Source organism: Micropterus salmoides, unplaced genomic scaffold (assembly GCF_014851395.1).
Source record: "Micropterus salmoides isolate LMB-PRFRI ecotype aquatic unplaced genomic scaffold, ASM1485139v1 Ms_hic_scaffold_12, whole genome shotgun sequence".
Taxonomy (NCBI): domain Eukaryota; kingdom Metazoa; phylum Chordata; class Actinopteri; order Centrarchiformes; family Centrarchidae; genus Micropterus; species Micropterus salmoides.
Window position 1 is genome coordinate 13,420,192 of NW_024040263.1, and position 15,565 is coordinate 13,435,756.

General features: G+C 39.8%; 1 protein-coding gene across 2 annotated transcripts in view; it reads left to right on the forward strand.

Moving 5' to 3' along the window:
- slit2 (slit homolog 2 (Drosophila)) overlaps positions 1-15,565 on the forward strand; it is a 96,609-nt gene that overhangs the window by 51,910 nt on the left and 29,134 nt on the right. For both annotated transcript variants that reach the window (XM_038713463.1, XM_038713464.1), the window contains exons 5-13: positions 863-934; positions 1,950-2,021; positions 2,966-3,037; positions 3,281-3,444; positions 3,826-3,964; positions 5,285-5,356; positions 5,554-5,625; positions 7,937-8,008; positions 8,308-8,451. In XM_038713463.1, coding sequence (XP_038569391.1) covers positions 863-934; positions 1,950-2,021; positions 2,966-3,037; positions 3,281-3,444; positions 3,826-3,964; positions 5,285-5,356; positions 5,554-5,625; positions 7,937-8,008; positions 8,308-8,451 — 879 coding nt within the window. The remainder of the gene's footprint in view (positions 1-862; positions 935-1,949; positions 2,022-2,965; positions 3,038-3,280; positions 3,445-3,825; positions 3,965-5,284; positions 5,357-5,553; positions 5,626-7,936; positions 8,009-8,307; positions 8,452-15,565) is intronic.

Below are 15,565 nucleotides of genomic sequence, written 5' to 3' on the forward strand. Positions count from 1 at the left end.
CATTCTGCACCTGTGTGTGTGTATGTGTGTGTGTGTGTGTGTGTGTGTGTGTGTGTGTGTGTGTGTGTGTGTGTCCTTCACTAAATCAAGTTGCTACACCAACCAGTGATAGCATGTATTTCACTTGGCTGCAGGCAGTAGATTTAGTTCATGTGAGACACATGTTCATGTGTTCATGACTATATTTGTGTACTGAGTGAAAGAGGAACATGAACACAAATGTCTGCACCACATGTGTGTCACTGACTGCAGTAAATTTAAGTTTGTCTTTTGGTTGTTTTGTGTTTTTTTTTTGCTGTATTCCAAGCTGCAGCTTAGTTAAAGTGGCTGAAAATTAAATCTCTGGAAACCCCAGTGCTCATACTCGCACACACATACTTTCATCACTCACTCCTTAAAAGCAGAGGAAGGAGGAGGGGTTGGCGGGGGCGACGGAGAGATGAGTGGGAGAGATGAGAGGAGGAACAGAAAGCTCTGAGAGAAGTGGAGGTCACTAGTGCCCCCTACAGGTTGTTTAAGCACCCATAGCGTCTTAATACCTGAGTTGGATGGATGTTTGAAGCAGAGAATTGAATTGCGTCTGGCTCTCTAGATACGTGGACACTTGTCAGAGGAAGCGTTTTTTGTGTCACTGAGAGATGAATAGAGACAGCTGATTATATTTGGTGAAGGAGTGCTCTGCTCGCAAGGAACTCAATTTTGCAGATGATCTGTCTGGCTCTGAAGTCCCATTGCTGCATTTTGCTGATTATATCAAGCAGACTTGTGCTGTAAAGCAAGTGGCTTTGTGACAGCTTGGCTTAACTCAATGCCACCTTATTTCTCTTTCTCCCTTCTTCTCTTTCTTTCTCTCTTTCTCCAGTGATCTCAGCGAGAACCAGATTCAGGGGGTTCCGAGGAAAGCCTTCAGGGGAGCTGTGGAGATCAAGAACCTGTAAGTGGCATTTTGGCAATACTTTCTGTATATGCGACCGTGGTGTGTGTGTGTGTGTGTGTGTGTGTGTGTGTATATGCCTGCACATCTGTCACCTGCTTTTCAATGTGTTTGCAAATGTGCATAGCCCCCATGTGCCTGTGCATCAATATTTCATTGTGTTAAATGTCATGTGCCTCCTGCTTGCTGTATTGACCGGCACCGCTGCTCGTTAGCAGCTGTATGTGTGTGTTTGAGGGTACTATGAATGTCACTGGCATTTCTGTTGGTTTTTCTCTCTTTGTTTTGTCTCAGTCATAGCAATAATGATTGAAGAAAATTGCCTGTCATTTCGCAGGTCAACTAATAGCCCAGCTGTAATTCTAGAAATATGGATTTTTCAACTTTTTAGCTGCATCCTTTTTTTCACATCAGATAATTCTTTTTGTAATGCCTTGCAAATTATTGTAAAAGGGCAGCGTGTCTGTCCGTGTGTTTGTGTTTGTGTGTGTGTGTGTCTGTGTGTCTGTGTGTCTGTGCGTGTGTTTGTGTGCATTAGCATGCGGGTGACAGCACATGATTTACTGTCCTTATGTCTTAATTAAATTGTTTCAGCAAAGCGATTCTGAGAAAAGGGGGAGAGAGAGAGAGAGAGAGAGAGAGGAGGAGGTAAAGAGCAGCGCATACAAATTAGACATCAGATAGAGGAGAGCAGGAAACGGGAATGATACAGAGAAAAATACATTGAGAAATACATCTACAATGAACAATGAGTTCAGGAGACAGAACTAAATTAAAAGAGAAAGTGAGTGAGTGCAAGGGAGACATGGATAGGTTGTAGATGAGTTGGCCGGGGGCAATTGATGCATTGTCTTCTGTAGCTGGCTGTCTGGTTTGAATTTCACCTGCAGATATGCTGTAAGACACCTTTACATCTTACAACAGCTCCCTTTTTTCTTTCTTTCTTTCTTTCTTCCTTCCTGTGTGTGTGTGTGTGTGTGTGTGTGTGTGTGTGTGTGTGTGTGTGCGCACGCAGCCAGTTGGACTACAACCACATCAGCTGTATTGAAGATGGAGCTTTCCGAGCGTTACGTGACCTGGAAGTGCTGTGAGTATTTGCTTATTCAGTCACCCTGCTAACAACGGCAGAGCATTGTTGAGTGATGAACACTAACAGCAGTGGGATGTGGAACAGCTAATATCCCAGTTGACCTTTAAAAGACTGCATTGCCAGTGCAGTGCCGGAAAAAAGGATAGTTTCATATATATTCAGGAATGACACTTGATGCCTGCTCACAGAGCATGATTGTCATCTTATAATTAATTTAGCTAGTCACCACACCTTTAGTGCCACTGTACAGACCCTTTGTCTGTATTAACATCAGCCTGACTAGGAAGCTTGTTGATGTTCTCAAAGGCCGATATTTATTTTCATTTTTTATTTATTTTGAGGCAAAGGCAAATTCAACGTCAATAAATATTTTAGATAGGGAGTATTTAAGCATTTAAGTAAAGTTAAAAAAAACCCGCAACATCAAAAAATTACAGATAATTTGCTGTGTGTGTAAAAAGATGCTCAAGTAGTAGTGTGAATGCTGAACTGAGTTATGAGCCACAGGTTCATAAATTAGTGATTTTCCCTAAGAGATGTCATTGAAAGTACATTTGTATGAATCTGATATATGCTATTTTAACATAATTTATAGTTTTTTGTTTGCTGTTTTTGCTGAAATCCTTATTATAGTTATAGTTTATTGTGTTTTTAATGTTGCGTCTGAGGAATTCAGAAGGCTAAGATGTTTTTAATCAAAGGAGACAGCAGATAAGAGAGCTAGTTAGCAAGTAAATTCTGCAGGGGATAGTGACAGACAAATCTCGTAGTCATAAAGGCGTGACTTAAGTAAAAGACAGTTTGTTTGCCAGGATTTGTCACTAAACAGAATTAAAAATTACACTGATTACTTGACACTCCAACTTCCATCCCCTACTTTGCTAAGTCATTTCCCTGTGTCTGTGTACAACAACCCTGTGGCTGCTCTTTTCTCTCCTCAGCACCCTCAACAACAACAACATCAGCCGACTGTCTGTGGCCAGTTTCAACCACATGCCGAAGCTCAGGACCTTGTAAGTGGCACCGCCGAGTATTTGGTACACATTACCGCCCGGAGCAGAAGGATTCCTTTCATTCGTGCCCGTTTGTGCAATTGATTGATTGATCTGTACTTGCACCTCTCTCTCCTTCACCCACCCTGCTCCTGTCTTCGATGTCTTCAAATCTATTATTTCTCCTCTCCCTCCCACCCACCTGTTCTTGCCACACACTCCCCACCCCCTCTTCTCCCTCCTCCCACCTCCTCTCTCCCTCAGTCGCCTGCACTCCAACAACCTGCAGTGTGACTGCAACGTGGCCTGGCTGTCAGAGTGGCTGCGACAGCGCCCCCGCCTGGGTCTTTACACACAATGCATGGCCCCGCCGCACTTGAGGGGGCACAACGTGGCTGAGGTGCAGAAGAAAGAGTTTGTCTGCACAGGTAGGTTGAGTTGACATGTTTGCTTTGTTGTCTAGTTTGTGACTTACATCCGCTTGCTGGATTACAGTGGCAAACCCATCTTTTGCTACTGTCTTTTGCTCATGCTTTTCAAGATGAAGACGAAGGCAAGTATTCATCTTCCATTACATGGCTTGGCTTTAATCTTACATCAATTTATATGGAATAACACAAGATTAAAAATAATATTGTAAATAGACATGGTCACTATCACATTTAGGGACAGAATCTCGCTCACCTGCACACATTGTTTCCTGGCTGCGTTTTCACTCTTTAATTTTCTTTCAACTGCAATATCCTTTGGGATTTACACCAAGCAATACTATTATCCATGCATAATATTGGCCCTCTGTCTCTGTGTAGGTCACCAGTCATCATCATCTTCCTCCTGCAGTGTGTTACAGTGCCCAGAGTCCTGCACCTGCAGTAACAACATTGTGGACTGCAGAGGGAAGGGACTGACTGAAATACCCACCAATCTGCCTGAAACCATTACTGAGATGTAATGCACACAAACACACACACAGACACACACACACACACACACACACACGCACACACACACAAACACACGCACACCTGCTTTACTCTGCATGTATATACATGCACACAAACTCCTGCATCCACGCTCAGTGCAGTGATATTTCTCTTGCTCTTTACTGTGCTTCTCTCTATTTTTCTCCTTTGTCTCTTTCCACCTTTCTGTTTCACTACTTCTCTTTCTCTCTGTGCAGTGGAATAAAACCACACATCTGTGAAATGAGAAAGCCTGGTCATGCAGCTCTTCCCTGCTTAACAAAATAATAAAGAGATGAGGGAGGAAGAATTAAAAGACTAATCTGAAGGACAAGACAGATCATATTTCAATCTAAAGTGGGGGGTGGCATCAAGAAAAGAGGAAAGATTAGAGCCAGCAGATTTAACGTGATGAAGATGCTGAAATGAGGACTCGAGATGTGACTTGGACTAGACTGGACTGAGACTTTACTGGAAAGACTTATTAGTCTCAACTGATTTGACACTTGACTTGACACATGCTTTGGCAAGACTTTAGATTTGACTTATACTTGTCTTGATTGATTTTAACTTGACTTGGACCTGAAAATTGACTAGTGATGAGCTTTGACTATAAGCTTTGAGACTTGTTTTTATCTTGTCTCAATTGATTGGAGATTTGAGACCTGCTTTGATAAGACTTTTACACTTGACTTGGACTTGCCCTAAATTACATAAAACCAGAATACACTACAATACAATGCTCCTGTGTGATCAGTCAAACATGTTAGTAATGGAGAAAGGACCTGAGTGCAGCTGAACAGAAGAGAACAGCAAATGAAAAACACTTTTAGGGAAATGTTTCACAATCGAATGGTTGGTTTGCAAATCATGTTCCACCGCATTTCCTGTCACAGTGACTGAACATGTGAAATGTTTAGAGAACAGTTGTTAGGGTCTGTTTTCTCTTTTTTCCCCACCCCTTCCCAATTCCTTTGTCTCTCCTGGCCTGGCTTGATTTGTTTAGGCCTGACTGATGCAGAGTCACACTGGCACTTAATGGAACACTACCTAGATAGTTAAGGGTGTGTGTGCTTGTGTATTTGTGTGCACGTCTGACTGTACACATGTGAAAGGGGGCAAAAGATCAGAGAAATGTGACAGACTTTGGCAACGGTCATCAAAGCGCCTTATCTGGAAATGTTCCCCTTAGCCAGCCCTTACCCCTCCGGGAATGAGCAGCAGTCAACGATACAGCAGAGATAGCTCTGTGATAGGGAAATGTTAATATCGCTCCTCAATGGTCTGTGTGTATGTTTGGTTCCAGACGACTGGAGCAGAACGCCATCAAGGTGATCCCAGCTGGGGCCTTTTCTCCTTATAAGAAGCTGCGCAGGATGTGAGTAGATGAGGAGATACATGTACTGTGCTCCCTGTCAGCCATCCACAAAAACGTCTGTTTCTCTCCTGTTTGTGGCTTGTGTTGACCTCCACCTTTCACTTTTCATGTTTTTCTCTCCCTCACTCACTCTGTCTCTGGTTCTTTGCCTCTGTGTCTCTTGTGTTCCCCTTTTTCTTTTGCTCCGTTTTTCACAGAGACTTGAGTAACAACCAGATATCTGAGTTAGCCTCAGACGCCTTCCAAGGTCTGCGCTCCCTCAACTCTCTGTGAGTACTGTGTGATGTGTTTGTATTTAAGATGCAGTTTACACAAAACACCAAACACAGCCCTTTGGATCTCATGTGGAATATTGTACCTCTTAATTTTTCAAAATTGTGTGTGAGTATTAACTAACTGTAAATTGCCACCAACATCAACAATTACAAACATTGCATGCCTTGTTAACTATTTGGGCTACCTGTAGTTGTAGCTAGCATAACCTCCAAGGCCAAGAGTAATAACTGCTCATGTTTCTTGCCATATTGGACTTCTTATCTTATTATCATCGCAGGAAATAACAGCCAAATCTAAGGGCCAAATGTACAAAATTAAGAAAACTAGAATTATTTAACTGTGGCCTCATATTTGCAGAATAATTTAAAAATGTGCCAAACACCAAAACAATCCGATACAAAACAAGAATACCATTTTCAAAAGGCATTTTAAATGCACTTTTAAGAAGAACGTGTGTGCTGCTGTGTTCCTCTACGGCCTGAATCTCAGGTCGGACCATCTGCTTTGCGTGTGAAGCTTTGGGAAGGAAGTCAGAGAGAGGAGCAGGAGAGGGAGCGGGGGATATAGAGTTATTTCATGAAGGAGTTATATTAAGGTCTTGTCTTTCCAATGTCAATAATTCATAAATGCTGAATTGCTGAATGGAGGCTTCTGCCACTTCATTACACATTCACCACAGAGAGAATGGGACACACACATTCATGCTGACACACCACATACAGTATGGCTTTCACATTAAGCTGCACTGTGTGTTCATTGTGTGTCAGGGTTTAGTTAGAGAGGATGTAAATGAGCCGTGAGTGTGTGTGGGCGCACACGAAACAGTACGTGCTAATGTGTGTGTGAGACATAAATGAAGCGTCCACTCCCTGCATCGTGTGTTTCCCAACCTCAGGTCGCTCAGGGACAGCCACTCAGCACAATGAAATAAAAACCAATCTAAAACACATGTCTCTAGACTGCCTACATACACAGCTGAACTCACCGTGTAGCGTAAAGATGACTGATAACTCTGTGTGTGTGTGTGTGTGTGTGTGTGTGTGTGCATCGAAGGTATTTGTTGGGCAAGGCAGTGGCAGTCTCAGCCTTAACCTGTTTGTGTATGTAATCTGATGTATTTATAAAAAGCTTTCCTCTGATAACAACGCGCATTACTCACACTGTAACCGCAGCCAGATTTATGGAGGCTTTTTTTTATTGTGACATTTGACACAAAATCACTGTTTTTACCAGTGGCGTTTTATTGGTATTTTACTCGGAAGCAAAAAAAAAAAGTTAATGAGGTCTTATCATTTCAGGTCTTAATGTTTTTCTCTGGAGTTTTCTATGCTCTCTTCCCTAAAAGTCCCACCACTGTAGTTTTATGCTGCATGTATGTAAAGTCAGCAGATTAAACAGAACTGTACCCCGTTACTCTAACTTGGGAACAATAAAGCCTCATTTAAAGATGGTTACAACCATAATAAGATTTGTTATTATTGTTGTTACATATTTGGAGCATATAAACCAGAACAATCCTTTTTATTAGTGTTAATATCACCAGACGTAACTACTGGTGATGGAGGCTTTTGTACTGTCCAAGTGTTTCTGTCAGACAGTCCCCATACAAGGGTACAGCCATTAAAGGCCCATGGATTGTCAACTACAAATTCAAGGAAGGAATTGTAAAATATCTTACAGGAAAGCATCCTTTGGTCAGACTTCCTTTTTGCAATCAAGGGAGCCAAGACCTGGAACGAGCTGCATATTGAGCTAAAAAATAGAACAAAATCATCAAAAATGTTAAATTAAACTGAAGACATTTTTAAAAGATAATCAGTCGTGTAGCCATGTATAGGGGTGGTGGTGGTTGTGCTGATGATGGTGGTGGATGGGGGGGTGAAGGTTGGAGGGAGGGGTAGGGAGGGTTTTGTATCTATATACATGCTTGAATATTTTAATGTGAGTATGGTTGATATTTGTTTTATATTTGTAATTTTAAAAGCCCTTCTAGGGAACGGGAATTGGATATTAGCAGTAGCTACTGCATTTTAAATACTGAACCTGTGACACAGAATTACAACAGTCTTTCCTACAGGCTGCTTGTAATTAAGGTTTGTTACAAAACTGACATGAAGGCAGCACTCACTGGTACAACGGCAAAGATTAGCGGGAACTGCATTATTCAAAAAACTAATAAAATATTACATTTATGTTTGATAAAAGCAATATAGAATATATGCTGAGTATTAACATTCATAGTATTACTTGGTAATATGTTTGGTCTTATTCCTAACATAGTAATGCAGTGTTTGTGCTCCACAGGGTACTATATGGGAACAAGATCACAGAGATTTCCAAAGGACTGTTGGAGGGACTTTTTTCTCTACAGCTATTGTGAGTAGACATACACACACACACACACACACACACACACACACACACACACACACACACACACACACACACACAGAGTTGTAGTTGCAGCTAAGAGCTCACGTACACATCTAATTGGTATTCTGCTGAAAAGTGCTTACCTAAAACATTGTCATCAGAGTGGAGACATCATGATTGAAAGCCATCTCCACTGACCTGTAACATCTGAAACCCTACTTGAATAATGATAAAAGGATAAGCCTTCATCCCACATCTTTCTTTCTCACACTCTCGTTAATTCTGCCGCTTCTTTTTTTCAGGTTACTCAATGCTAATAAGATAGCGTGTCTGCGTGTGGACGCGTTTCAGGACCTCCACAACCTCAATCTGCTCTCACTATATGACAACAAGCTCCAGACCATCGCCAAGGGGACCTTCTCGTCGCTAAGAGCCATACAAACACTGTGCGTACACACACACACACACACACACACACACACACACAGCAGTAGCTGGCAATCATAGTAACTGAACAACTGCAGGACATAAGCAAAACTCAATTATATTTTCATAATAGCATTGTAGAAAAAAACTTCAGGACAAAGAAAAACACTTTATTGTTTGTTGTTTCACTTCAAAAAATCTTTCATTTCATTCATTCATTTATTCTTAAAATCAGCAGTAATGTACAGGTTTGTTTTCAGCTTTGAGAATGATAATAACTGGTTATTTTTAAATACACCATTTTGCACTGATGTTTCAAATTACACACAGAGTGATCTATCATAGAAGAGGTGCATACTGTACACTAATTTCACCACTTTCAAGAGTCTCAATAGACTTTAATCTGACTGAAAAACATGCTCTAAAACTTTTTCTATCTTAATATGCTCCCCTGGGTAGATACTTATTGCTTTGTCTCTTTTTTATATATTTATATAGGCTAGTATATGCATAGGACATCACAGGCTGATTTATAACAGTATTCGAGTGTTGAAGGGTGGACTTTTCCTTTAATAAATTACATTTTACCCTTTAAGGACCCTGTCTTCATGAAACATGAATCAGTTTGTTATTAAATTGATTAACAGTGTCAATTTATGTCATAACATCATAACAGTTCTGTAAGACTAATGAACATTGTTTTGTCAACATACAGCACCCACATTGGGTGGCTGGAGTTGGATCAGTCTCACTATTTATATTAATGCACACAGTAGGATTCACAATTTTTTTCAGGATTTAAATGCAGTCTAAATGACTATAAATGTAAGGTACACACAACTATTTCTTGGTTTAAATAAATTAGAAAAATAAACAGAATTTCAAAAATATATGTATTGTATTGTTATTTGTGAACTTCACAACATTTGTGTGTGTGAGGAGCAGGGTTGGGGAGTAACGGATTACTGTAATAACATTACTTTTACCAGTAACTAAGTAGGCTAGTGTAACTAATTACTTTTCTAAAACGGTAATATTATTACTAGTTACTAAGGCGAGTAACGCAGCGTTACTCGTTACTGAACGCACCATCCTTGACGTAAATCCACGACTGTGCGACAGCTCAGCGGCACCGCACTTTGATGTTCAAGTCGCTGACAGCCAAACACTAAATGAAGAAAGGAGAACGAGGGAGGAGAGGCGTTCTGTCCACAGCTGTAAGTAGGCTAGCTACTGCCATTATTGTGTCATAGCCTGATGCAAAGAACATTGTCCTCTATTGTAAACTCTGTGCGACCAGCAAAAAGCTTTCAGCCGCGAACATTTCTACATCTGATTTATTGAAACACCTGCAGAAGCAGCACAGCAACGTGAAACTTACTGAAAGAAAGTCTAGCAGCTACTGTCACTGATGCTTGGACTCCTCGGGAGAGAGTGGCGTTAATGTAACGTAACTACTGAACAGGCCTACTGCTCTTAGAAACAGGCTACATGTGCACTAAAACTGCTGTTCAAAAGTCGGGATTTACTTTTTTTTATTTCAGCCGGTGTCGTTAAGAAACGTTAGGCCTAGGCTATTCTCTGTAAATACCACACTCCTTGCTGCTGTTATTGATATGATGTTAGTTAAAAAGTGAAGTGGGGGTGAAGGGGAGTGGTAGTGAAAGCATTGTTAGCCAATAATTTGGATAATTATCAACGCGGACCGCCACATATGGATTTTCCAAATTTGTACTAGGCATATTTAAAATCATTTTTGACAAAGGAGCTGTATTGAGGAGCATATCATGCAGCACCTCCTGGCTCGCTCCCTCTCTCTCTCTCCCTCTCTCTCGTGAACACCGGGAAACACTGGAAAGTAATATAGTAACGTAACAAGTAACTTAAGTAGTTACTTTTATCACCCAGTAATAAGTAAAGTAATAATAATACTTTTTAAAGGAGTAATAAGTAACTAGTAGCCTAATATATTACAATTTCTGAGTAACTTTACCAACACTGGTGAGGAGGAGTGTGTAGCTGCAGTACCAGAGGCTGCAGTTTCAGGACCGCAATCCTAGGACCGGTGTTCTGATTTTTTTTTTTTTAATGTTACTTACGATCAGCGACTTTCTTGGTGGCATTCCCAACAGCAAGGTTGCACAGATTTATGGGCGTGGAAACAAACCACGCTTGTGAGTCATACACATGCGCAGAACCGCTAAGTACTCGATAGGTAGCATAAATTGACAGAACACCGGAACTGTATTTCTAGGACCCTTGCTAACTTTGATACTGCCAGCTAGCTGTCTGGCTAGCTAGCTATGTTACTCTTGACAGCCCCCAAAGCCAATTACCGTTACCGTTGTGTTAAGGCACACTGAGTGTGTGCCCAAACTTAAATTTATTATATGCACGTCGGCCATGTCGACCGGCCTCACGGACGACGTGCTAGCAGACAGCGTTAACCTCCTTCGTGTTGCAGTGCATTACCACCACCACTCCACTAGATGGCGCTGTCGTAAAAATAACTACGATCCTAGAACTGCGGTTCCAGGACTGCGGGGGTCGTGAAACTGCAGCCTCCGGTACTGCAGCTACATAATTTTTCAAGTATATCCAGCTACAGCCCGCAGACCGCAGACAAACGTGACAGAAGTTGAACTTCCAAATATGGTTTGTCCCAGAAGACACCGCGCACAAAACGTGATGACATTCATCTCGGCTTACGTACAGGATAGATCCTAATGCAAACCATTTAATTCTTTAGAAGCCAACAACAGAACTTTAAATACACTTCTGATAAGATTTTAGGCGAGAAATCAACTGTGTAGATGTCGAATATCGACAGTTTTAGGAAAATTGGCGGCGAATCGAAAATGTGTTCAAACGTTTTCGGGGTTGAGAAGCTCCACAAGTGCTGACCATAGTGCCAACGGGTGTTATATAGCTTCAGTAACGTTACCGGAGGCTGCACAGCTATGGCGAGTGGATAGTGCCACGGATAACCTACCAAAGTAGACCGTCATGTGACAACTACGTGTGGCTAGAGCGCTGGAGGACAAGATGGCGGAGTGAGTGGTCACATAACTTGCGGGGTCTGAAATAGTAAACTTTTTTGTCCTAAACATTATCATTTAACGCTAAGCAACCAGGCAAATACGAACAAGGACCAACACAGGAACGCGGAATAAGTTCTGGAAAACAGTTTCTTACCAACACAACTATAACCTGGCGGCACAGAAGGTGGGTGAAGCAGAAGAGACTGAGGAGATGGAAGAAGGCACAAGTACCCTGGTAAATGAACACACACCGCTGCCCAGCCCAGACCCCAAAAAAATCAAGACGAAATGTACAAAAAGACACGAGAAAGAAATTAGCAATGAAAACATTTTTGAAGCTATCCAAGCAGTACTTAGCAGATTTGATGAACAAGATAAGCGTCTGAAACGTTTTGAACTTCGCATAGAAGCCAACTCACAAGCTGTAAAAGAAAACAAAGAAGAAATTGAAAAACTCAAGGGACAAATTGAGGTAATGAAGAAAGAAAACTGCTTCTTGAGAGAACTGAGCCAGGAAAATGCAAGATACAAGAGAAGATGGAATTTCAGACTGATGGGCCTACCTGAAAAGGAAAATGAAGACACCAAGGAAATTGTGGTCGGACTCCTAACCAGGGTGATTCCGGTGGTGGTGGATAAACTCAGAGAAATGGTTGACACGGTTCATCGCCTGGGAAGGAAAAATGATGCTGCAAATAACAAAAGGCCCATCATCATCCAGTTTGCAACACAGACGGCCAGGAACGATATCTGGAGAAAATCCAAAGAAGCAAGGAGCTGAATATCCATTTCAGGGAGGACTTCTCCAAAGAAGATCGCGAGGCCCGTGCAAAGTTATGGTCAAAAGTCCAAGAAGCCAGACGCAATGGTAAAAAAGCTTTCTTGAAAGAGGGCTACGCAATAATTGATGGACAGCGAATTGAGCCCTGATGCATGGACATGGAGATGTGTCTTAAAGCTGAGGTAACCTGTAAATGGTCGAGATAGTCAAAAAAACAACAAAAAAGTTAAAGTATTTGGTTGTTGCTATAAAACTGTTATGTAGGACAACAAACTCATTCCTGCGCTAATTAATGTTAACTAGCGCATTCAAAGAAGAAGGTTAACCGGAGAGCAGTATAGATGTCTGTTTCATTTATATCCTTAAATGTTAGAGGTTTAAAAAATATTGTTAAACGCAAGGACATTTTTTTAGTTTGTAAAGAACAAAAGGCAAATTAAATTTTTTTGCAGGAGACTCATTCAGGAATAGCAGATGAGAAATTTTGGAAACAACAGATAACATTTTTTTTTCTCATGGAACTCAGCAGGAGTAATGGTGCTAATGAATAGAGTTCCAGGCAAGGTAATTGAGCACAAAAGTGACACAGATGGACATTGGCTTATGGTGATAGTGGAGATATTTGATCAGAAATTGATCTTACTGAGCGTATATGGTTACAACAATAGAATAAAAAATAGAGTCACTTTGGAAAGACTAGGCTTACTCATAAATTAATGGAAAACTACTTATGAAACTGAAACAATTATATTAGGAGGTGATTTCAACATAGCACCTAACTCATGGCTAGACAGAACACCAAAAATAGGACAACAACCTGAATTGAATGACACACTGGCTAACCTCTGTCTGACATCACTAACAGTTGATTACTGGAGGATGTCTAACCCCACCTCCCAAAAATACACATGGGTAAATCCTTCAGATAATAACCAATGTTCTAGATTAGACTACTGGCTGATTTCTCAGATAATGTGCAAAGATGTCTTAAAATGCGAAATTTCAGCAGTACCACTTACTGACCATTATATAATTAGTTTGTCACTGCAGATATCACAGCAAACACGGTTATCAGAAAATATCTGGAAATTTAACAATAACTTATTATTGGATAATAGTTTTTGTAAACAAGTTAAAATCCTTTATCAAAGTGTTAATGAGCTTGATAAGTCAAGTATGAATAAATGGGAATGGTTCAAATACAAAATTAAACAATTAGCAATTGAAAAAGGGAAAAAGTAAGTAAAGTTAGCAGTAATAAGAAAATGCAAACAAAAAGAATTGATTAGTAAAATAAATATGTTATGTAGTAATCAGAGGATAGCAGCTGAAGAAGATGCTGAACTACGTACCTTACAAACTCAGCTGGATGACATGTATTTGGAAACAGCTAATGGTGCATTTGTACGTTCAAGGGCAAGATGGCTTGAACATGGAGAGAAGAATACATACTTTTTCGGACTAGAAAAACAAAGACAAAGCAAAAAAAGAATAAATAAACTGAAGAAGAATGATATTATTATTGAAGATCCGAATCAGATACATCAAGAAATATGGAAGTACTATAATAATCAAATTTCAAAAGAGTAGAATGTGATCTTCTTTTTGAAACAATAAAGATAAACATAAAAACACTGGATCAGGAGGATAAGGAGTATTTAGATGAAGACCTAACAATAACAGAAATTGAAAAGGCACTAAAACAGATGAAAAATGGTAAATCCCCAGGAATTGACGGGTTAACATCAGAATTCTATAAACATTTCTGGAATGATATTAAAGAACTGCTATACAAAGCCCTTTCAGAGTGTATAAGAAAAGGTAGTTTATCTCCTACAATGAAAACAGGATTGATAACCCTTCTTCCTAAACCTAATAAGGACGTTCTGAAACTTGATAACTGGAGACCAATAACTCTTCTACTCAATGATTACAAACTGTTAGCTGTGGTGTATGCAAACTTAAACAGGTTCTTGCCAAATTGGTTGATGAGTTTCAGTATACATTAAAGTATACATTTGCTTATACAAAAACTTTTCTTGAACATCACTTGCAGCAATAGTTCAGCCAAAGGTCAAGGACTCTGAAACTAGATGCTTCAAGGAAAGTGCAGTGACAACTTGGCCAAGTTAATCTGTCTATCACTGTTTCCGTTGGTCTGATTTGAACTTGTGTATACACTAAAACTACATCACACTCAATCTCACAAACCAAACATACCGCCATGCCCACATACACATCAAATGGTTAAACACTCAGCACAAGGCCTATTCCGACAAGACAAGGGCCTGTAAAACTCATACAAAAAATGAATGCGATGTCAAAATGTTATGAACAAGGTTGTATTATGTTTTGTTCAGTTAATAGTCTATATAATCTGCTAATTAAACGTTTATGCAATTTAACTACAGCACTTCAAGTTAGTTAAAAATTTCTGCTTATATTCTAGTGTATTTGTAGCACATTACAAAGGCTATGGCACCATCTAGTGGATGGAATCTGCGATAGCCTTTCCTTCCAGAAACTTTGTTAGCATTGGACCGTTTTTTTTTAGGCTGCAAAAACTCAATTAATTGTGGGGTATACCTATTTAAATATTACACTGAGTGTGTTTTTACATTTATTTGTTAATAGACTATGGCTAAAACTTCAAAAATATAACTGGTAATATTTGGAATTTAATTGACTAGCCAATAGGCCATGAAATGATGCTACATTTTTGCATTATAGATATCATAGACAACTTGAACTTGAAGTTCAAGCCTCCCATCCTTCAATTGTTAACTGGGATAATTTTAAATTTTCCCCATATTTGATGTTGCCATAAATATTTTGTTTTCAAATGTTAACCATTTTAAAAAGACAGTGAGAGGCACTTTAACTGGTAGAGGGGTGGCGCTGCAAATTAAAACATGAGAACAAATCAAAAGCATCACAACAGCATCAAACTTTACTAAAAAACTGTAGCTAGAAATGGCAATGGAAGACATCGCCACATAAAAAACACGCAAAGCAACAAAATTAATATTATTCAACATATAGCTGAGCTTCTTACAGAAAATATTCAGATGTAACCCCCAATGTAATCAAAAATATTTTAATAAGCTATTGTGATTTAATTACATATTTTTCCAGTAGGCCTAACTGTAATAGATAACACATTTATTTTGTAATTAAATTACTTGACTAAATTGCATGTAATTCGTTACTCCCCAACACTGCCTGTATGTTTGTTTACAGTTGAACATTAAATGGTCTTGAAATTACATTCGTATCATTTTATAATAGTATGCTCTTAATGTAGCATCCTGA